The sequence below is a fragment of the Atractosteus spatula genome, chromosome 13 (assembly GCF_055471065.1).
Source record: "Atractosteus spatula isolate fAtrSpa1 chromosome 13, fAtrSpa1.hap1, whole genome shotgun sequence".
In the NCBI taxonomy this organism is placed as follows: Eukaryota; Metazoa; Chordata; class Actinopteri; order Semionotiformes; family Lepisosteidae; genus Atractosteus; species Atractosteus spatula.
The window spans coordinates 27,666,863-27,689,284 of NC_142718.1; the positions used below are offsets into that span (position 1 = coordinate 27,666,863).

The window sequence follows — 22,422 nt, forward strand, 5'->3', positions numbered from 1 at the left end:
AGATCGTGTGTGTAGCAACTGAAAAGGGTGGTGTTCTTAGTCCTACGAAGACGATTGACCTGACCTGAGCTTTGTAAAAATATATTAGAACAGATCGTGAAATCGCTATAGCCCGTGCTTTCTGTTTTCAGGAATAATATTATGATAAATCTGGAATGTGGTTAAATGGATTGTCTGTTAACAGCAGACTGTAAGCGATATAATCACAGTTTACACACAGCCACGTAAATGATAACATGGCTAGTAATTGTTAATAATAACAGTTTATTCCGTATCACAAAATACTGTGTGTTTACCAAAATTCATGAATTTCAAAATACCAAAAAACAAATATTACAAAAGCATTCAAACACATAGACAGTTCAGTAGATTTCTGCTGAGGAATATACAGTACACATTTTCGGTGTTCAATAGAAGTTGCTTGCATTTACATAATGATTTCTATCTGAAAAGATACCAAAGAGCTTTATATATAGGTGGGGGCCACACTTCTCCAGTGAATTCCAACATCCAGTCACGGTCTTGCTTAGTTGCTGGGAGCAGGCTAGAAGGTGGCAGTGTTGTTAGTGTATGTTAGCTAAAATGAAATCATTCACCTCAAAAAGTTTTTTTTATCAACAAATTCACTTTAGTAAAAAAAAATAAAAAAATGACAAAGTAAATAACACTCTGAACAAAATGGTAAACTTATCTTTAAAAGGTAACAACAAAACATGAACATTTCCTGTGCAAATCAAGCGTTCTTGCAAACTGCTCTAAAACGTACCCAAACATTAGTCAAAGTGGTTATGGACGTGTAGACAACACACAGAATGGGTTGTATGCAGTGCTGCTTTCATGACCTTGTAATACTCTTGCTCTAACATATTTTTGTGCTTCTTGAAAAATCGTGTCTGAAACAAAACATAATTTATTTAAAAGAACTAAAAAAAACATTCACCAATACACACAATGCTTTTAAAACATCACATTCTTCATAAATAATGCAAATACATTAGTAAACAAAATGAACAGATTCCCCCCCCCCAAATTATCCTTTGAGGAAATTCAACGGTGTTGAAATAAGAATACTTTATTTTCTATAATTCCTTTTTCTAAAATCAAAGATATAAACAGTAGTAAAAAACACTGTAGCAACAATTTAAACAAAGTTTAAAAAACATTTGCTGTACTAGATCATTGGAATACTGCAGCTGGTTATTTCCATGTCTAAAAACCTAGACTCATACATTTGAAAAATTCCTCTAGGCTTTTACTTGTTTTTGTGCTTTTTTCTAGGTATTATGTCCAGGTGGTATTGGCAGATTGCTGAGCTCTTTCTGATGTCAATAATGAGCCTTTTTTGATAGCTAAAGGCAAAGGTGAACTCAAGCCACAATGAATCAAAAACGAATAATTCTGTTCACGATACAGAAGGGGAAGTGAAACATTTGTCTTCAGAGAACATAAAATGGCAGTTACTGTGCTCCAAAGAGTTCATAAATAACGGAACGTAATTCTGTATTTCCAGAGCAATGGATAAAGGTACTTCATAATATTAGCCCAAATGTCCTTGAACACCAGTTACAGTAAAATAATACCCAGACATCTGATCAACACGTTTATCTCATCTGTATATACTATATACACTAAGGATTGCACTAACTATACTTTTCAGGTGTTCATAGGGTAAATATAGATTTCTGAGCTCTCTGTGGTGTCAGTGATAGGTGTTTTTAATAGCTATATAAGATCCTCAGACCTAACAGCAACTAAACGAGCTTGACTGGCCTCTTCTCATTTGTAACCTTTATTATGTTCTTATCTATCTTATGATGTGTTCATATTAAACAGTATCATCCTATTGTAAATACTCATTGTTATTACCCTATAATACTTTATTGCATCATAAAATAGTCTAATGTAAAATCTTAAATGAGAAATATTATGGTCTCTGTTAGGAAAAAAGCTCTTTTAACCCACCATATTAGCATAATAAACATGACCTATCCCTTTCATTAAAAATGTCTTGTGTTGGCTATGCTGCACATTTTTTAAGACCTATTACTTGTCTTATTTCTTTTAGGCAGTCTAAGGAAAATGTTTGCATACATTTTTCATCCCTAATGTGATCTTCCTTTTTCAGCTCTTCAGATCTTATTTCCTAAAATACCTCCCTTAGAAACATTTAAAAATTCTGACTCCTAGTGTGTAGCCCTTTGATCCATGTCATGTCTTGCCACTTGCAGACATCTCTGTTTGATTTGTACAGTACAGTACGCACTGCAGTCTGTGAAACCTGAAGCAGATCAGATCACTGCTCAAGTGTACACCTTTTTTGCTTCCCTAAAAAAAACCAAAATCCATCATATTGATTGTCTGCTTTTTAAATCGAAGGGCTGCTGTTCTATCCTACAAAAGGCTGGGTACTCCTTAGAGAGAATAGCTTTTCAGATTTCTCCTGCTGACTCACAAACGCATGTGCTGCCTCAGATATTGTACATCAGCGCATGGAGTGATGGATGCCGCTGGTGTCACGTATGTCGGAAAGGACAAACCGTGGAACGGCAGGAGAGCGATAAAGACCCTATGCGTAGCGGCGAGACGGGGGTTAGCCTGGCTCAGCTGTTCAGGAATTACCGTATAGAAACCTATGCCCTCAGGCCAAGGACAGGAGTGACCTGGTGCTAGGCGGGTCTCAGGGCATCTGAATCTCAATGCTGAGCCAAGGCAAATGAAAGACCCAGAAATTTATAGCCCCAGAGAGAGAGAAACACCGGAAGGACAGCAAAGCACTGGAAACAACAGGCCAGAGAAGGAGCGCCCTCTGGCTGCAGAGGGCGTGACAGCTGGTACTTCACCTTTGCCCTTTCTCAAATGGACGAGCTACTGCTCCAGATGTGATGAAGGCACATCTACACGCTGTAAACACAGACACAGCCATGCGATCGCATAGCACTGGGGAGGCTGCCAGCTATTTCCCACTTGTCCTGCTCGGGGTCGTACTTCTCTATGCTCTGAAGGTAAGTTCCTTTGGAGTAGGAGTATCCTCCTGTGACGTAAATACAGCCGTGCATGACGACAGCCCCACACTCCATTCTTCTCTCCTTCATCGCAGACATCTGCCTCCATTGGTCCTTTTCCGGGTCATAGCAGTCGGTGATGGTGGTCTGTCCGCCAACCAGGTACAGCTTGTTGCTCAGAGCCACAGAACACAGGCCGTACTCTAGGGAGGTAACGGAAATGAAAGTTAGGGACTTTTCTGATTTTCACAAACTGGAATCTGCGTATAACTAGACAACCTTCATGTAACTGTTAAGAATGCTTTTGGTACTGCGGATGTGATTGTGTTTTTGAGTAGTTGATCAGGGGTTGAAGAGTAATTACATGCAGAATGACAATTTTAGTGGTTATCACGACAGCAGTTTAGTTTTATTACTGTGTGAATGTTTTCACAGCCCTTCTGCATGGAATACCTTGAAAATGACTGAACAGTATGAGCGTGCTTTGAAAGAAGACCCTTCATTGTTTTGTGTAATTTTTTCCTTTTTTTCAATTTTTTCCTTTTTTTTAAATTTTAAAATTTAAAATTTTAATAATGTTAGCATGCCCAAAGGGGTTGGGCAGCCAGTTGACCTTGGATCCCTAGAGTTTTTTATTCTCCTTACTAAGGTGTTTTTGGTTCCTCTCCTCCATTGTCTTCTGGTCTTTTCTGTTCTGTATTCACAACACGTATGGTCACTTGCTTTGTTAAGCGCCTTGGGGGCAACCTTGTTTTGAAAGGCGCTATATAAAAATAAATTGAATTGAATTGAATAATCCCAAAAGCCTGGATTTACAGCCCCCACCCCCGCACCCAGCTCCCCCTCCACATCCCTTGGAGTGTCTGCTGTGCTTCTCTATCCTTCTCTTGTTAGTCCAGTGCTTTCTGTAGAACAGACTATGTGGAAACGAGTGTGCCTTCAGGTTAATTTCAGACCTTGCCTGAACGATCACAGGCCCACGTGAGCCCACGTGATCAACAACATCTTCAAATTAATAACTGAATCAGGCATTTACATACACATACCATAAACTATTTCATGCAGTTATTTAAGTGTGCTAGACTAAATAAATCCCAATATGTGTGAATGAGACTTGGTGTTTTTAGAGGTTAGGAGTTTCTCAAGTGGAACAACCAATATGACTGGCAACCCACTGAAGCTCAGCAGGTAAAACTAAGGTTGCTGCTGGAAGAGGCGTTAGTGGGAAAAGTAGGGTGCGCTCACCCTGTGGTCTGTGTGGTCCTAATGCCCCAGTATAAAGATGAGGACACAATACTGTAAAAAGGTGCCATCCTTCAGATGAGTCATAAAACCGAGGTCCTGACTCTCCATGGTCAATAAAAATCTCAGGGTGTTTGTCTAAAAGAGTAGTGGTGTAACCCCAGTCTCCTGACTAAATTTCCCCCTGGCCTTCTAATAATCCCCATCTATGAATTGGCTTCATCACTCTGCTCTCCTCCCCACTGAGAGCTGATGTGTGGTGAGCGTTCTGGCGCACTATGGCTGCCGTCGCATCATCCAGGTGGGGGCTGCACATTGGTGGTGGTGGAGGGGAGTCCCCATTACCTGTAAAGTGCTTTGAGTGGAGTATCCAGTAAAGCGCTATATAAGTGTAAGCAATTATTACTGTAAAATGTTATTGGTCAAATAGCCTGAATGTGTTTCATGTGTCACTCAGACGTTGGCTGTCAGCTGGAGAACTGTTTACCTTACAGGCGGTTGCCAGACTGCCTGTTGTAAAACCGTAGCAAATTGAGAACGAGCTCAACAGTGCAAGATTTCATGGGAAGGATGGGCTGAGTTCAAATTTGACAACAGACTGTGAAAAATGACAGCATATTGTATTTTGTAACTCACTGTAATACATAATTTGTTTATTTTCTAAGTGACACTCAACAAGCAAATGACCAAGCATGGAAACAAAAGTTACAAAGTACACTGGAAAGGAAAATCGTTGCAGAAAATCATTACCTGGGTGCGGACTTATAGTAGCTATGCTCCACTCATTGAGGTCAGCCCTGTAGATCTGAATCTTTTCATAGGTAACACTTCCCCTATATCCATAGTGACCACCAGTGACATAAATTGTGTCATGCAGGACACAAGCTGTAGCATTTCCTACACCTGTGTTTGAAATAAAATAATAAATTAGGCATGTGGCTTCCAAATGGCAAATTACTCATACACATGGAAGAAATTACTAATGTAATAGACAGTATATAATGTATCAATCCATTAATTTCCTAAAAGATCTCTTAATCAGTGACGTTTAAGTATGCTGACGTGCAGAAAGCCAGTCTGCCCCACACAGACAGTGCCAGACTAGTATAGAGATCCTGCAAGTCATAGCTGGTTTGATTGATCTGTTCAATGTCCAATACTTCATACTGCGCTTTGTGAAATGAAATGCTTGTTTAAAATACCACATGAAGAACCGGGCCAACTAATGTAATTGAAAGTTTGCATTTCTGTAAAAGACATAAGCTTTATATGGCTGAAAATGTATTATGCATGGGTGCAAATTCTTTCTTCGCTTTGGACCAGGCGTTGTAAGAGACAAATGAATAGAGGGGGGAGACCGCTGTCTTCATTTTAGTCATTACAAAAATGTGTATTCCAAGTCATTATGTAATACAGATCCTTCAAAAGTTTGAACAGTTGTAATCATTACCCTGCATCTCTCAAGAGATGGTCTCAGGTTACTGTAGGTTTCACAGAAACCTTGTTATTCCTGGTCTTCCACTAGCTTGCCTAGATTATAGACAGGTAGTCACAGATTAGTGCTAACCAGGCTGTGTAAAACCAGAGCCAAGTGGTCAAGTTAAGATCTTCATACCTTGGACCATATTCGCCACAGGAATCCATTTCCTCTTTAGAGGGTCATAGAACTCGGTTTCGCAGGCAGGGGCTCCTCCTCTGTAGCCTCCTATGACATACACACAGCCATGCAAGGTGACCGAGCAATGGTAATACCGGGCATTAAGCATAGGGCACCCCTCGGCCCATTCATCACTGTCACTGTCGTAAATCCACACAGTATCCAGAGCCTCAATTGTGTCTGTCCTGTACCCTCCTGTGACGTAAATGTTGGGCCCCAGGAGAGTGACGCTGTAGCTCTCCCTGGCATGGTCAGGCATGTCCTTCCCATGGGCCCACGTGTTAGTGACCGGGTCCCACACGTGTACCTCGGACAGAGGGTGCCAGTAGTACCCGCCGATAACATACATATTGGATGTTAACTTCTTACCACTACCGGAGATCTGGTTGCGACTGGATTTCAAGGCGCGGACGATTAAGGAATGGACCTTCTTCTCATTCCCAAGCAAACAGGGTTTCTGAAGGCCAAGGGCTGTCCTGAAGTATATCTCATCCACCTCAAGAGGGATGCAATGGAGCAAATCCTGGACACGATCAATGCGGGCGGGCACGTCGTGAGCGACCCACTTCACCACAGCTTCCACCAGCACGTCCTCCTTCCAGACGTTGAGGTTTTCTTTGGCCATTAGGGAGCTCAGCTTCTCGAAGCCGATCTCTAAAAACTCCTCCTGCCTGGCGACCTCCTCGAAGCTGCACAGCATCACCCTCCGCGCCTCCTTCTCTAGCCTGGGACAGACGTGGAACTCCGCGAACGAGTGCATTCCGAGGCAGTTGTCCACATCCAGGAGCCGAATCAGGAACTCCTCACACGCTCTCTTCACAGACGCAAACTGCAGGAGGTCAGCCGCTTCTAAAAGGCTCTGCACGTTTGTCTCTGTTATGCTTACCTGGGAAGTGTACACGTAATTCACCACAGCTGTCAATATCTCGCAGTCAATCCCCGGCAGCTTGATCAAGTCATTTGATCGCTCTTTCATGTCCGCTGTAAACATCACTTTGAAATAGGAACTGCGGGCAGCAAGCGCGGCTTTGTGACAGCGGAATATCTGTCCTGATCCACACTGGAGCGTGATGTCTGTGAACAACCCATCAAGGTAAAACTCTCTGAAAGCCTCCAAGAATTCGTTCGGATGGTCAAAATCATAAAATTCGTACACATAGCAATCTTGTCCTTTCACTGACATGGCTGCAAAAAAAAAATATTGAAAAATTGTTTTACTGTTTTTTTTTTACGCGTTGGCCACCGGTTCATTATGGCTTCAATATTTAATGTCAGATTCCCTATAGAACTCCTATAATGTTTCCAACAGCGCAATACGGCACCTAAACAAATAACTTTTTTAGTCTAATATTTCACTATCCTTTTACAGTTCAGCCTATCAATTTTATGGACACATTAGATTACCAAGAGTGTTACATATACATATAATAAACAAAAAATCAGGCAAGTATTTTTTAATCAGGTAAATGTAAAGAGATTAGATGAATGCTTTTAAAGATAAGCGTTCAATTGAGTGAAATTAAGCGCAAAAAGCGAAGTAATTTATCAAGAGAGAAGTTGAAAAACAAGGAAATGCAGTTCAAACAACATTAATTAACATCTTAAATGCTAAATATTCTATTGATTTAAAAATTAAGACACGACAGTATAAACTTTATCAAACTGTTATGTTCAAATAACAATTATGTATAGCGCACCTTTCAAACGTCGGTTTAACACAAGGAAACAAGAAGTCATCACTAGACACCTCAGTCCGGTATAAACAATAAGAGGAGGTTAGCACTGAACATCTCAGTGTTTTGTAGACAATAGCATATTACATACCTGCTCAGTTCACACACAGTGTGTACAGGCTGTACAGAAAGCAGCGAATTTCACGGCTGGAAAAAAAAAGCACGACACATACTGACTGCACTGGTGCCCAGAAACCTTGGACACACGGATTCTCCGCTAGCAGCTCCAGCCAGCCAGATGGAGGCCAATTAGTCGTAAGAATGTCAGCACCGTCCGCGGTCCTATTTTGGTATATGTATATACTTAGAACAGCAGTCAGATGTCACCCTGCACTGTGCATTCTGGGCAGTCATGCCTTGCTGATATCAGCCAGTAGTATCTTCAGGCGAGGAGCCGGTGCCTCTCGCCTTTTCCCTTGAGACATATTCTACAGCCATGATAAGGGAAAGCGTCCGGGCAAATGAAAGCGTTGTAAGGATTAACCTAGCTCACCGATCTGAGTGCGTTATAGCACTTGGTCTGAGTTCTAATGCACTCAAATCCAGCGATTAGTTTTTTTTACATTCATAAATACATAACATATCACGACAACCTAACTACGGAAACGCGTAATTGCATGATAGTACAGAAAGCGACCCACAAAATTTCAGTCTATTCATTTGTGAATATTGAACAGTGCAAATACACGATCAGCGATTCACATTCGCCCATAGTTAAAGCCTTTTCGCTTTCGTTGCCATGGTATTTCGGCGTAATCCTGATCAGGATTAAATCCATTGCGTAATCTGGTTTTTACTTAAAACTGCTAGTAACTACCAACCACCTCTAATGATACTGTTCTGCGTAGAATGTTACAGATATGCAGATTGTGTGATGTTAATTATTGTAATTTATTTGGTGTGTGTATAAAGTGTGGATTTTTAATTGCTAAAAGAAATTACGATTGGGATTTTACATAAACATAGAAAAAAGAGCTATAATGACAACATTTTGTTGGTTTCGTGGTTGTATTGAAACTATCCAAGGAGCTGCTATTTTGGTATATTTGTTTTTAAATGTATAAGATATTGTTTCCATTATTTAGCTAGCAGAACTGGATAAAATGCTCCGATTGCGCTATTTACAAAATATCTAACACGGTGTAAGAGTGGCATCGATTCTGCAGTTAATTCTCAGGATTAACCGCCTCTTACCATAGAAACAAGAAACCTTCAGAAACTATCAACTGAGAGGCTATTGTCCAAATCTGGTTCGTGGCCAGTTTTCACGTCTTTGGTTGTACACAGAATACTGATGATCTATTGACTTGGATTTTCTTCTCCATGATCGCAGAACCGCGCAAACATCTAAACTGCAATAAATGAGATGGAGGTATCAAAAACACACCATCTTTACTCTTAATATAGTGTTAAGATTTATATAGGTGTTAGCGCTGTAGTAAATAGTAGAAACGTCTGCAAATTACACAAGTGGTGTAAAAACCTACTTTTATCCATTCTCAATGCACTGAAAAAGAAACTCAGTGACCAGCTCCACTCTGCTGTTCCTCGTTACATGTGTAACGGTACAGCCCGTTCCTTATATACACCTGTTTTCTGTATTGTTCGGGAAGCTTTGCATACAAAACACTGCAAGAAAAACCTCACTCATATGACCATAATATTAAATCCTTTATTTCAAAAGCAGAGTACTAGGTGGATAGGGTTAGAAGAAAACTATTTTTAAATTTGTTTTGAGCAAATTGAATGCATACCAAACAAATACCCCTAATGTTTTGCAATGTACTGTAAACACAACAGGCACTTTCTGATTGTTTACTGGTTTAACACTTAGTTTTAAAAAAACAAAAGCAAAAGCGTACATTTTCATATTTAAAGGCTAGCTTATGTGTTTCAAATATTGCTAAGAACAAATAAATAGGTGTCCAAAGCTTACTGAAGTTGAGCAAGGTGATTGTAATAACTACAGATCAATGCTTTGAATGCACGACTTCAGAACGTTTCTAAAACCCATGGTATGATTGATGCAACATCTTAAGGATCTGGTTGCTCATAGCTGGTTGTAATCTGCTCCCCACGTTTTAGACAGATAGCTGTGTAACTTCCTTCACATGAGGCTTCAAGACGTTCAAGTCGCTGAGCAGTGATGAGACTCCAACACAGCACCACTGCTCCCCCGTAGTGGATGAGGAGGCACTGAACGACTCCATCTGAAGTCCAGCAGCAGCCAGCACACCTGGAAGACAGCACAGTCTTTCTGGACAGTCTGCTGATAGTCAGGCACAGCAATCTGAGATCAAAATGTTTCGACTTCAAAAACAAATCTCCAGGGGTGCACTGGAAGCAGATAACTGTCAAATGTCATGTTGAAGGCTTGGAAGAACTCAATGCGGACTTCCATCCATCGATTTTCTAACCATTTTCTCAGACTCTACGCTGATGCACTCCAGGTCCGGAATCAAACCCAGAGCCCCAGGGGTGCTAACCACTGCCGCGCCCGCCTCAGAGTGGAATTTTCCCAAGAAAAGTCCGATTCTAAAATAAAAAAAATCAGTGGTCTTCAAAAAAAAACATTATAGGGAACTGGAAAATCTGAGTAGTACATGAAAAACTTCATATAACTAAAAAAAAGGAAAGGCAACATCAGCAAAAAAAATACAATAACTTCGAGCTTAAGAAAGCTACAAAAAAGAGGAAGTTTTCAATCCACATTGTTTGTTTTGCTTTCAGTGGCATATTGACAGAAAGATCTCAGCTCACTAAAGGGAATAATCTTAATGGCCAAGAAGTTTATTCCAGAAACCCATCGCTCTATGCATAACCAAGTGTCATGCCCTCTGCAGCCAGAGGGCACTCCTACTCTGTCCTGTCCCTAGTTTCCTGTGCTTTGCTGTCCTACGGTGTCTCTCTCTCTCTGGGGCTATATATTTCCGGGTCACTCATTCACCTTCACGCAGCATTGAGGTTCGGGTGTCCTGAGACCGGTCTAGCACCAGGTCGCCTCACGTCCACTGCCTGAGGGCATAGGTTTCTATATGACTCCTGAACTGCTGAGCTCGGGCTAATCCCCTCTTCCACCGCTACGCATATGGGTCTTTTTCTGCTCTCCTGCCTCTCCACAGTTTGTCCCTTCCGACATCCGTGACACCAAGAAGTGTCGCCTATAGAGCACTGAGATGGAAATTTCTACATGAGGCATTGAGTTCCTGACACATTGCTCAGTGTGATGCCTCCATCAAACCCCCTTGTTATCTCCTCTATCTAAGAATGAAGATATGGCGTATGACTTTCAATGCAGAGGAACTATTCTAGTCACTTTCAGACCTTTTTGAAGGCAGTTGCATCCTTCCTTATCATGTGATGACCACGCATGTACACAATACTCTGAGTAGGATTGAACTAGTGTACTTTATAATGTTTCCATTGTTTTTGACACTTTTCCCTACCGCACCATTCTGTTAGCTTAATTGAGCACTTCCCCACAAGCCTCATTAAGAAGCCACTAGCACAGCGTTTTTAGGTCAGTGCTTTATGATGCTTGTATATATCGTAAAAATAAAAATGCAAGCTCATTGTCCAACTGATGCCATGACCTCAGGAGTCAGAAAAGGCCAGGCAACAGCCAGCGAAACTAGCACTCTCTTACCAGCAACAGAAGGCATAAGCTGAGGGTTGGACACAGCCTTGAAAAAGAGCAGGTTTCCAGCAAGAGGGACTGGCTGTCTGAATACACTGCCATTCAGCTCCAGGAGAACAGGACTATCCTCCTGAACTGAGCCCACTGCTCTGTGGCACGAACCATTCACTGATGTTTCCACCAAGCACGCAGTTCGGCTCAGACTTGGCACTGCACTGCTGTGAGTACTGGTGACCTAAAAGGAGGCACAACATTACCAATAATAATCATTCATGCACAAAATGGCTTGTCTTTCTTCAATTCCTGTAAGGTAGTCTTTAGGTGAGGCAGGAGAGAAATGTCCTGATCAAGTATGGAACTTCCCAAGAAAGGAGGAAACCAGGACACTGATTGCACTACCAAAACTAAGGCTCAAATTTAAAAGTTGGCACTGAACAAAATACAAATACTGAACTTGAGGAAAAAACTGAATACTGTACATTTTGCATTTCAGAATAAAACCTCAAGCACCATGTCACAGCAAAACCTCAGGGAACACTGTACCTCACATGTCTGAGGACTATTAGTAAGACAGTGCAGAAAACTTTATTCCATTTATTCTGTTTTTTAAATAATTGAGAATTATAAAACTGACTTCAAATCAATCACATTCAACACTGGGACATACAGCATCTTCCACAAATGAGTGATGCTGCAACGTGTTAACAGAGAACAAATCTACAAAGCTGGATAGAGTATTTTAAGTTAAAATATCTATATTTTAATCTACAAGCAAAATATCAAGAGCACAAAAGCCCTAACAACAAATACTGCTCTTTTTCAGCTATTGCTATTTGTAGTTCAAGTAGGGAGCTGCGTCAGCATGCGTAGGCTGCAGAGGAACAAGTAAAGGTTTATTCCATGCTGAAAAGAGAAGAAAGGAAACACAACATTTTGGCTGTGGAGCCTTCTTCGGGTGTGAGCTGAAACATTGTGTTTCCTTTCAGCATGGAATAAACCTTATTGTTATATATGCTTGGCCTGCACTATAAAAGCAACCTTGACTTACAGTATACTGTATTCTTTCATCACTAAAACAACACAGAAGCAGAGAGCATTAAAGATACAGACTGGTTTGGGAATGACAGACAGAACAGTCTTAATACAGAATGCAGACACACAGACCTACCTTAATACCAGCCTCCTTGGCTACAGTCAGTGCATTGACTAAGTTAACATGGCCATTCGAACCATCCCTCAGCCATCCCATCGCAACAGCGGAGCTTAGATAGTCTGCAGAGGTCTTCAGAGAGCCTCCTGTTTGAAGTAAGACAAGTCATTCAAATGATCAGCTTAGCTTCTGAGAAGAAGTGAAGAAAAACCATCCATCCAACTGCTTTATCCAATACAAGGTTGCAGGGTAGCCTATCCAAGCAAGCAAGAGATGCAAGGTGGGATACATTTTGGGTGGGACGCTAGTCCATCGCGGTGCATACACAAAGACAAACACGGAAACACTCACACCAGGGCCAGTTTCCCCAGAAGCCAATTAACCTCCCAGTATGTCTTTGGACTGCGGGAGGAAACTCGAGCACCTTGAGGAAAGCCGTGTTTACATGGGGAGAACATACAAACTCCACACATACAGCAGCCCAGGTCTAGAATTGGACCTAGGGCCCCAGCACTGCACGGCAGCAATACTAACCGCTGTGCCACCCTCAATAAAAGGCAAAGTGGAAACAAATAGAGACTGATAAAGTTCTAGAGTGAGTGGATATTTCATTCCAAGTAATCTTTTTTTTTTAAGTAAAACAAATGTTGTTCAATTTTATTAATTCTTCAATCAATGTAAATACACCTCAGGTCTGGACTCTAAGAGTGCTCATTTTGCACTTCAAGGGTTTTCCATTAGGTTCAGTATGTTCGGATGTCAAAATTCAAAGGCATGACTCTGAGCAAATAAAAAATGTTTTATAATGATGTGTGGCGGACTAGGTTTCAGGTCTGAAAGCAGCTGAATGATGTGAACATGATCTGACGGTCTTTTCTGAGGATTACCACAAACATACTGTATACCTATGCATACCTATGCATGTGATGTGATGAATTTGAGTAAAGCATGTATATATCACCAGGGGGAGCTATTTAACCAGCTATCAGGCTCACAGAAGCTGCCCAGAAGTAATGACCATATCACTGAAATGTGTCCAATTGTCATGGCTAGGTGTTAAGAGTGCTTTCCCGATGTTTCAGAAACTAGAAATCTACAATAATAAACATCTTAGGAAGAGTTTTATAATGCCTTTAGAATTAATTATGTCCTACATATTCATACAAACAAGGAGTTTTGACATCATACTTTACGTTGAGAAGAAAACGATCACTTTCTTTTTAACTTAACAAAACACAGAAATGCAAGACAGTTAAAAAAAGCAAATTACTTGTACCTAGGGCTGTGATGTTTACTTGACAATGCCCTTGGTTTTCCACGGTACAAGCTTTTGAAATGGTGCCCAGGGCTTCACCCAGTTTAATCCATGCCTGAGAATTTGGAGAAAAAGTGCTTGCCAACACCTGTGCATTCACCTACAATGACAAAAAAAATAAAATATACAATTGTTTATTGCACTGTTACAATGGCCTGATTTCACCTCATACCTTTAAAGAAATACAATTGCATAAAAATATCAAGGCACACATTTGTCTTTTTCAAGGGAATTCAACCCATGGATGTCTGCTGTGGTGCATGTTTCCACAATGTTACAGTTACTTTTATGCTATAACACATATATACTTAATTATATATTAATTAATTATATATTAATGATATTTTAGTATTTTGCAAATCATTGGTTTCCATTTGTTATACAGTACTATAAGTAAGCACAATGCGATTCCTTCACTATAGTGAGAAAATAAGAAGCTGCTAACCCAGGACTGGCCAATTCTGATCCCCGACCTCTGGGGTGTCTGTGGGAAACTCGGCTCTAAAAGAGTTAAACCACCTGCTCACTGGCTTCACAGGACCAACATAACAGCTTCTCTCAGCTAGAAAACCTGCAAACACACTGGCCCTCTAGGACTGGACAGGACCGGACAGGACCGGACAGCCCCGTGGTGATCAGTTGACTAAAACAGAGCACTCACCGCTCCAGTTAAGGCCTTTCCCTTCAGCATGTCGACAATCTGGACGGCGATGTCCTCCCCACAGCGGGCCTGTGCCTCCTTGGTGCTGGCGCCCAGGTGTGGGCAGCTGATCACATTGGGATGATTTATCAGTGACCGGTCCTTAGGAGGCTCCTGGATACCAGAAAAGTGAAAGGAGATACATGGCAAAGTTAATTTTTTCAACATCGTTCCCCTCTAGAAGAGCAGCACGATGGGGAAGCGGTTAGCACTGCTGCCTTGCAGCGCTGGAGCTCTGGGTTCAATTACAGACCTGGGGATCTATCTGTGGGGAGTTTGCATGTTGCCTGGGTTAACAGGGGTTTCTGAGAACAACTGCATGTGCCTGTCACGGACGTCCAAAGGGACTAACCGTGGGGAGCAGGAGAGCGGAAAAAGACCCATATGCGTAGCGGCGAGACGGGAAAAAGGCCCGGGCTCATAGTGCAAAGAGTTCAGGAATGCCGTATAGAAACCTATGCCCTCAGGGAGCGGACGTGGGGCGCCCTGGTGCTAGGCGGGTCTCAGGACATCCGAACGTCAATGCTGAGCGAGGACAGAGTGCAAGACCTGGAAATATATAGCCCAAGGGAAAGAGAGGGACAGGAAGGACAGCAGACCGGAAACTAGGGACAGGACAGAGAAGGAGCGCCCTCTGGCTGCAGAGGGCGTGACAGTGCCCTGTGATGGACATTGAGCCTGTTGCTTCCCGGTGAGCCCGAACTGAATGAAGCAGTTAGAAAAATGGGGGGATTTTCCTCTCGAAAGACTGCTTCTCCCAAATGGCAAAATACCACTAATGGAAGATATCAGAATCTGAAAAGCCACAAAATATTTAACCAGGATAAAAATATATAATTTCTCTGACTTTTATATTTGTGGACCAATTAATGTTTCATCACTCTACGTAACCAGTAGGTGGTATATACTTTCTTTAGCAAATAATGATAATGAATTACAATGATAAAAATACTGTAGGTATGAATAGAATAAATTTTAAAGATGTTTAATATATTCTGTAGGGATTCACATTCTTATATCACGTCAAACTATGCAATGTTTCATGTGAAAATGTAATAAATCTGGATATAGGATTGGGAAGACAAGGAAACTCATGAGATAATAAGATGTTGTGTTTGTGAGGAGGCTGTTTGGACCACCTAGCCCTAACAAACTCAAGTAGTTAGTAGCTAACTGGTCCAAGGATCTCATCCAGCCTCTCTGTGAAAAAATATGGGGTATCACGGGAGTCCCCATTACCAGTAAAGCGCTTTCAGTGGAGTGTCCAGAAGAGCGCTATATAAGTGCAAGGAATGATTATTATTATTGTTATCTGAAACAGTCCCAGTTTCTCTGTTTTGACCCTTGATGGCACTGCAGTATGATACTCACGTCCACAAACACATCCAGGCCTGCACCCCCACACTGGCCAGACTCCAGGGCACGCAAAAGGGCTCCTTCATCAATAATGCCCCCGCGGGCACAGTTAACCACCTTCACACCTTTCTTACACTTCGCAAAGGTGGCATCATTTAAGAGCCCTCGGGTGAATGAAGACAACAGTTAGTCACCTCATCTTATCACACATTTTGTTTATCCCATGTCTGCAGACTGAAACAGAGAATTCCACATATACTTAAATCTCCTGCTCATCAGTCAGGGTAAATTCTAAATATTTACATTTTATTGCGGAAAAAAAAAAACAGTTTTTAAAGAGAAAGAGAATGTCCGCAAGAAAAAAACCTGATACTTTAAAAAGCAGAATTATATGAAAAAAACAACAATGATTATTCCTTTTGGGACAAATATACCCAACTTATAAATTGTTCTCGTCTTGTCGGAGAAGCGTATTTTGTTTTTAAATCGTTTTCTAGCCCCTCTTCAAACAAATCATTTTACTTGCCAGTTACTGAGGCAAGATTCAGAGCAATCGAAAAGCAAAAGACGTTGGATTCATTTCAAACATAGAATTCTCTGTCCTTAATGACAGACACTGTTGCGTACATAGGATCATCTACATACAACTCACCAGTGGTAGAAGGCATTAATGGTGTGTGCACTGTGATATAGTCACAGAGAGGCCACAGCTGCTCCAGGGACATCTGCTCAACTCCAAATGTTGCAGAAACTTCTGGAGGAATGATGGGATCATAGCCAACAGTCTACCAACACAAAAATGCGGTAATTCAAAACAAGCCCTTCTTAAGCGATAGCTATCACAACGAAACTTGGGGGGAAAAAAACATTACCTGCAGTACCAGAACACATTACATTTCACTTTCAATGTTGTAAAAGCAGCAGCAACAGTACATTTGCCTCTACAATGGATATCACATGAAAACAGATTAAAAAAATTAATCGACCTTCATGCCAAAAGACTGCATTCGAAGGGCCACTTCCTTTCCAATTCTTCCAAGGCCAACAATTCCAAGGGTTTTTCCATACAGCTCGGAGCCCATAAACTGTGAAAATATTACAACAATACAACAATCCTGTCAAAGACACTACAGTCAAGGCACTCTAAACACGAACTAGAAATACACGTTGGAAGTACTGAGCTAGAAGAGGCAACCTTTGAGAACAAAACAGGAGGTTATGCTGAGGTTAAATCTCATGTGATTCTTCAAGACACTGTGGTAAAGCAAGTAAAATGGTAAAAAAATGCAAGACTATATTCTTAAAAGTCTAAAATTGTAATCAAACTAGTAAGGCCTCTGTTAGTGTACGACTTTGGTCAATACATTTTAGAAAAGGTACAGTATCGTTGCTCTGAAATCAGTGCAGAGAAGAGCTAACCAGAAACATTCTGGAGTTTATGGTCCTACAGTGAACAGTCTTGAACAAAGGAGTCAACAAGGAGACCTGACACAAGTATTCAGTATCCTCAAAAGCCCTGACAAAGCCAATCCAGCTGAATGTGAACAGTGAAACGCGTACCAGAGGACGGAAGCAGAAACTACCTGCATTTACTGTGAACAGGAGGCACCGCTTTACCCAAAGGGTTGTGGGAGTGTGGAACAAGTTGCCCAGTCATGGTGTCTTTCAAGAAACAGCCAGAATAGATTCTTGAACCAGTTAGCTACCAGCTACCAAATTGGCTGGATGGCTGAATGGCCTCCTCTTGTTATAACTGTTCTTACTCCCATGATTGAAAGGGTATTATGGGAGCCCAAGCATTAGAAAACATTCTGCATGAAAAACAATCTCATCTCAATCTGTCATTCCAAGCTCACCTTCTTACGGTCCCAGTTCCCAGATTTCATGGACATAGCTGCCTGTGGGATGTGTCTGGAAGAGGAATATTTCTAAGTTACCTTTTGATATGTATACCTTATACTGCAAGACAATGCTTTAAGTTTGTTCATTTATATCAATGGATACTGGATTTAAAGGACTCTTGAAAGTCCATTTAATGTCCTCCAGTGTTCCACATAAGACATTCAACTTTGCTTCAGCAAACCTGTGCACTACAAAAAAAAACTAAAATATGGTAAAGCACATGTGTGTGTCTCACCTGGAAAGACACATCACCATCCCACAGGTGAGTTCTGCAGCACTGATGGTGTTTCCGCTAGGGGTACTGAAGAAACAACAAGTCAGGATTGTGAAATATCTCATACTCAAATTGCATAGTATTACACTAAAATCAGGAACAAACTAGGGAATATTTTCATATGCTACTAAATGAAAAGGAAAGTCAAATTATCTCAAGTAAACGTAGAAACATGTAATTCCAAACAAATCACCATGCAGCTGACGTGTATTCTACATAAATTACGGTAAACGTAGCAGTCGGCGCTAACACAGATGTTTTTCTTACTTCATGACAATAATGCCCTTCTTAGTAGCAGCATCTACGTCCACGTTGTCGACACCAGTCCCAGCCCTGCCGATAATCTTCAGTTTGCTCGCGGCGTTGATGACTTCTGCAGTCACTTTTGTCGCCGAACGAACTATGAGCCCTTCATAGTCCTGAAGAAAGAAAACATGTTCAAGGTAATGAAAAAAGAACACTAATTCTAAGATTCTTTAAACTGCAGTAACCCTAATTAAGTCTGGGTTAATTAAATCCCAGGAGCACAACTTTTAAAAATTTCCGTGTGCGTTGCTTTAGAATAAAATGCAATAAGTGATCGTTTTGAATTCAGAACCTAGTAGAAGTTGAGATTTAATATGGAGTGTGTAAAAAAACCGTCCCCGATGCTGGATTAGGGAATTTCAGTCACTATCTGTTTCTGTAGATCCTTCTGTAGAACAGTCACCTGACAAAGCAAGACTATTTACAAAATACAGCTGAAGCTCCACATCTGAACACCTTTGCAATCGTATCACCTGTCTAGTGCACCTATGCAGACCCCCCCCCCCCCAAAAAAAAAAAAACCAACAACACGTCCTTACAGTTTTGCAGTGGTCAAGCAAAGCCAATCACCTGACGCGAAACCACCGAGCGCAACATAACTGTCACCGGCCGATGACCGCGGGCACGTCAACGGTGCCAATAGTGGCTCCAATCACAGCTAAACACTGTTAATCAGTGCCTTAATTAACAGAGCACTGCATTAAAAATGCAAAACTTTGCAAAGCCATTTTATGATTTATAACAATCCAGAATTAATGGGACTACTCGGAGATGACATTAACGAAGTACAAAAATAAAAACTCATCGAACTGTAGTTTAGAAAGATTGTAATTATTTTTTATTATACGGTAAAACCTTAAAGCAAACATTGAAAATAAAAAAATAGCATATAAAATATTTTGCATTACTGTTAAAAATCTTTTGCATTACTGTTACAAATGTGGCATGACCAGAGTTTAGGGAGCTGAAACACACAGGTGCTGTTGCATCAGAAAACGGGATGAAGGCGGCGCTCCCTAGCAGCTTGGAATTAACTTTATATCAAAGACCTTCGGGACTTGAATTGGGAATCCAACAGTGTCAAATTCACGACAACAGCCGGAGCAACTCCGTTGCGTCATTTTTCAAAACTTGGTCATCGGTATTAGAAAAGTAAATTTCACCTCTAATTCGTTTTATGAATACATCCCCAAAACACATCCCCACGTGACTTGGTTATTTCTCGTTGTCTTAAAACAGACACGTTCAATAATAATTCAATAATATATTAAGATGAATTGAGCTTAGTGAATAAATACATTTGCATTAAAACAAAAAAAATGTACTCCCGGTCTTGCATAACATGCCGTGATGCCACGCACCCTTGAGATTTCATTCTGCTCCTACCTTGATTTCAGCGATCAGTTCCTCCTTGCTCATATTCTGTTTCGCTGTCACATCAATTCCATTTTCTTGCAAAATCTGTTTGCAACATGGATCGACACTCTCGCTAATTAAAAGCCGTTGGATGGACACAAGAGCCATTTTGCAGCGCAGTCAGAGCTGGAGAGACGAGGCTTCACAAATGAATGGACTCTTTCTGTAACTTGATGCGGAGAAGGGGAACCTTCAGAATTGTCCCAGTTTTTTTACATTTCAAGCACGGACTGCCCCCTTATGACTGGGAACAGCCCCGCCTCTTCAAGCTTCTGCTGGAGCAAAGCCAAGGATATGCGTTTCCACAAAAACAACTCGGGGACGTTTGGGGAATTTGTCATTAATAGCATTTGTTTGAACTTAAGTTGTAATTTCAGTTGCTCCCCTTTTGCATTGTTTTAAAAATCTTTTTCAAGCGATTTTAACGCTCCTATACTGTACATGTACACTATATACCGTATATTTCCATAGTACTCCGCTACGCATGAGTTGTTTTTAGAAACAAATTAAACGTACATGAATTGACTAAATGTCGTTGGCGTCGTTTTCATGACTTGATCATTCGCGACGCCGCTGTGATACACTCCAGTGCTTTATTCTGGTCAGACCGGGAACGTGATGTGGTTGCACAACTGAACACTATCACAAGTCAGGTCAGGTCTAACTAGTGTTTTATATGAGAAAGCAGCTTAGGGCTCTGTGGCAACTGAGTGCTTAAATTACCTCTCCCCAGCTTCACAGAGGAATACTGATGCAACAAATAGGGTGATGCCGACGGAGTTGAGGGACGTGATGGAGAATGCAGTGCCCACATCGGCAACGAGACTGAAATGGACGCCGAAGGGGGCCGTGTCGCAGGCAACAGCAGCCCCCAGGCACAAGGACATCGTGGGGCAAGCACAGCAGGGAAGAGGGGGGCTTAGGTCTAAGAGCTAAAAGATCCGTCTGGCACAAGTCTTCGCCATCGTCGCAATAGCGGAGTCTGGTCATAAAAGAAGGGCGCTATCAGGAGGAGCCCTCCAGGTGCCCCAAGGCTGTCTCTCAGGCCGAGAAGGGGCAGTGGATGAAGTGGGAAAGAGTGGAGAGGAGGAGGATCAGCTTGATCAACTAAATAAATATACACTTTATATAGCACCTTCAAAGGTGGCTTCTCGAAGCGCTTAAAATGGCTGATGTGAAAAATTAAGAGATCATTTAGGCCTAAAGTCTACAGGCCCTTGAGGACCAGAGTTCTCAGATTACAGTGCTTGCTTGATTCATCAATAGTTCACTGGTGATCCCAGCTTTTTAAAACAGGTGACCTATAAGACTGACTGCACTGGGGCTCCAGTTTAGCACTTTTGAAAGATCTTCTTCTGTTGCTGACTTAGGTTGCCCAGCCATGTAATGGATGCCCTTACCCTGGCCTCTTTCAAGAAACAGCTGTATGAAACACTCGGATTAATCAGCTACCAAATTGGCCAGATAAGCTGAATGATCTCCTTCTATTTGTAAACTTTCTTAAAGAACATAAAGATTCTGTCCCTCAATGACATTAGGAGTTTAGAATATATACAGCGGTTTAGCTTAGCATAGCCACAGAGACATAAGAGTACTAAGAAGAAAAACAAGTATTCCCATGTGAGAGCAATTTCATTTATTCAACAAAAGGTAATCAACATATGTGCACAAAAGGGGATCAGGGGTTACTGGACCAAATGTACAACAGTACCATATAGAAACATAAATAGAACACCAAATAAAATTATCTATAGTGTGCAACACAAGGAAAGCAATTAAACTCATTAGGAACAAGTAAAAGTCTATTCCATGCTGAAAAGAGAAGAAAAGAAATATTTGGCTGAGGAGCCTTCTTCAAGTGTGTGGCAAAAAACATTGTTTCCTTTCTTCTCTTTTCAGCATGGAAAAAAAAACCTTTACTTGTTCCTTTGCAGCCTACACATGCTGATGCAGCTACCTACTTGAACTCCATCAAACTCATTAGTTCAAATTCTGGTTCCACAATTCTGTCAAATTCAAGTATATAGGGGAAAACAACATAACTTTAAAGTGCAACTCTGGCTGATGTACTACAGGTATATAGTCACAACACAGTCATATACCAGCACTAGAACATGGAGTAAAAAAAAAAGTGCAATTCCAGGTACAAAATAAAAAGATATCTTGTACTACGAGGCCAAGTGCAGTGAAGAATGGATGAAAGAAACCTTCGTCAGACATTACAAAAGGCACATGCCCTCCATGTGCATTCAATTCCAATGGCACATGACTGGTAATTTCATTTTCTTTAAGGCAAGCAGAAAGAACACGTTTGTCTGCGGTGCATAGCACATTTTGGAGTGATAAACCTAATGTCCAAACTAAACAGGGGGGACATAACTAAGCAGTCATACCTGTGAAATGCTGAAGATGAGAGCAAGAAAATGGAAAATGTTTTAAGTCTCTCTTGAATGTCTCTGCCTCTGCACTACATATTGTAACTGTGTGATCTTCAGAAACTTGCCTAAGAAGCCTCTACAATCGCCTATATGAATACCTTCAATGTTAAAACAAAGCAGGGTATTGTGAATTGCATTTTAAAGGGTTTTCTGAATATTTGTCCACTTAAATATGTTTTTCAATTTGCATCTTAACCAATTATCAATCTTTTGTTGGTGCTTCTTAAGATTTTAGAGCACATAAAATAAAGACCTCGTGGAATTTTCCCCCGACTTACATATCCACTTGCACAC

General features: G+C 41.2%; 2 protein-coding genes across 3 annotated transcripts; both read right to left on the reverse strand.

Moving 5' to 3' along the window:
- Window positions 1–253: 253 nt before the first annotated feature.
- On the reverse strand, window positions 254–7,898 carry klhl23 (kelch-like family member 23). 2 transcript variants are annotated; one of them, XM_088930144.1, is made up of 4 exons: window positions 7,726–7,898; window positions 5,860–7,086; window positions 4,995–5,147; window positions 254–3,205 (listed from the first exon to the last, which is right to left on the reverse strand). In XM_088930144.1, the coding sequence occupies exons 2-4, from the start codon at window positions 7,082–7,084 to the stop codon at window positions 2,895–2,897; spliced, it is 1,689 nt and encodes a 562-aa protein (XP_088786270.1). In that variant the 5' UTR covers window positions 7,085–7,086; window positions 7,726–7,898; the 3' UTR covers window positions 254–2,894. The 2 variants fall into 2 exon arrangements, with proteins under 2 accessions (XP_088786270.1, XP_088786269.1); XM_088930143.1 differs by having other exon boundaries at window positions 7,599–7,898.
- Window positions 7,899–9,286: 1,388 nt separating this feature from the next.
- Window positions 9,287–19,928, reverse strand: phgdh (phosphoglycerate dehydrogenase). Its single transcript, XM_088930714.1, has 12 exons — window positions 19,661–19,928; window positions 18,236–18,387; window positions 17,930–17,995; window positions 17,649–17,703; window positions 16,779–16,877; window positions 16,445–16,577; window positions 15,808–15,956; window positions 14,398–14,550; window positions 13,698–13,836; window positions 12,440–12,567; window positions 11,281–11,506; window positions 9,287–9,870 (listed from the first exon to the last, which is right to left on the reverse strand). Exons 1-12 carry the CDS (start codon window positions 19,796–19,798, stop codon window positions 9,716–9,718), a joined length of 1,593 nt encoding a protein of 530 aa, XP_088786840.1. The 5' UTR covers window positions 19,799–19,928; the 3' UTR covers window positions 9,287–9,715.
- Between the last annotated feature and the right edge of the window lie 2,494 nt (window positions 19,929–22,422).

Bases quoted from the DNA above. Each gene is read 5' to 3' on its own strand.
- klhl23 (XM_088930143.1), bottom strand. From the start codon at position 7,638: ATGACTTCTTGTTTCCTTGTGTTAAACCGACGTTTGAAAG. The intron at 7,087-7,598 runs GTGCGCTATACA...TTTTTTTTGCAG, and splicing joins GTTAAACCGACGTTTGAAAG to CCATGTCAGTGAAAGGACAA. The intron at 5,148-5,859 runs GTATGAAGATCT...TTTCAAACACAG, and splicing joins TGTGGCGAATATGGTCCAAG to GTGTAGGAAATGCTACAGCT.
- phgdh (XM_088930714.1), bottom strand. From the start codon at position 19,798: ATGGCTCTTGTGTCCATCCAACGGCTTTTAATTAGCGAGAGTGTCGAT. The intron at 17,704-17,929 runs GTGAGACACACA...TTCCTCTTCCAG, and splicing joins ATGGTGATGTGTCTTTCCAG to ACACATCCCACAGGCAGCTA. The intron at 9,871-11,280 runs GTAAGAGAGTGC...GCTGTCTTCCAG, and splicing joins GCTTATGCCTTCTGTTGCTG to GTGTGCTGGCTGCTGCTGGA.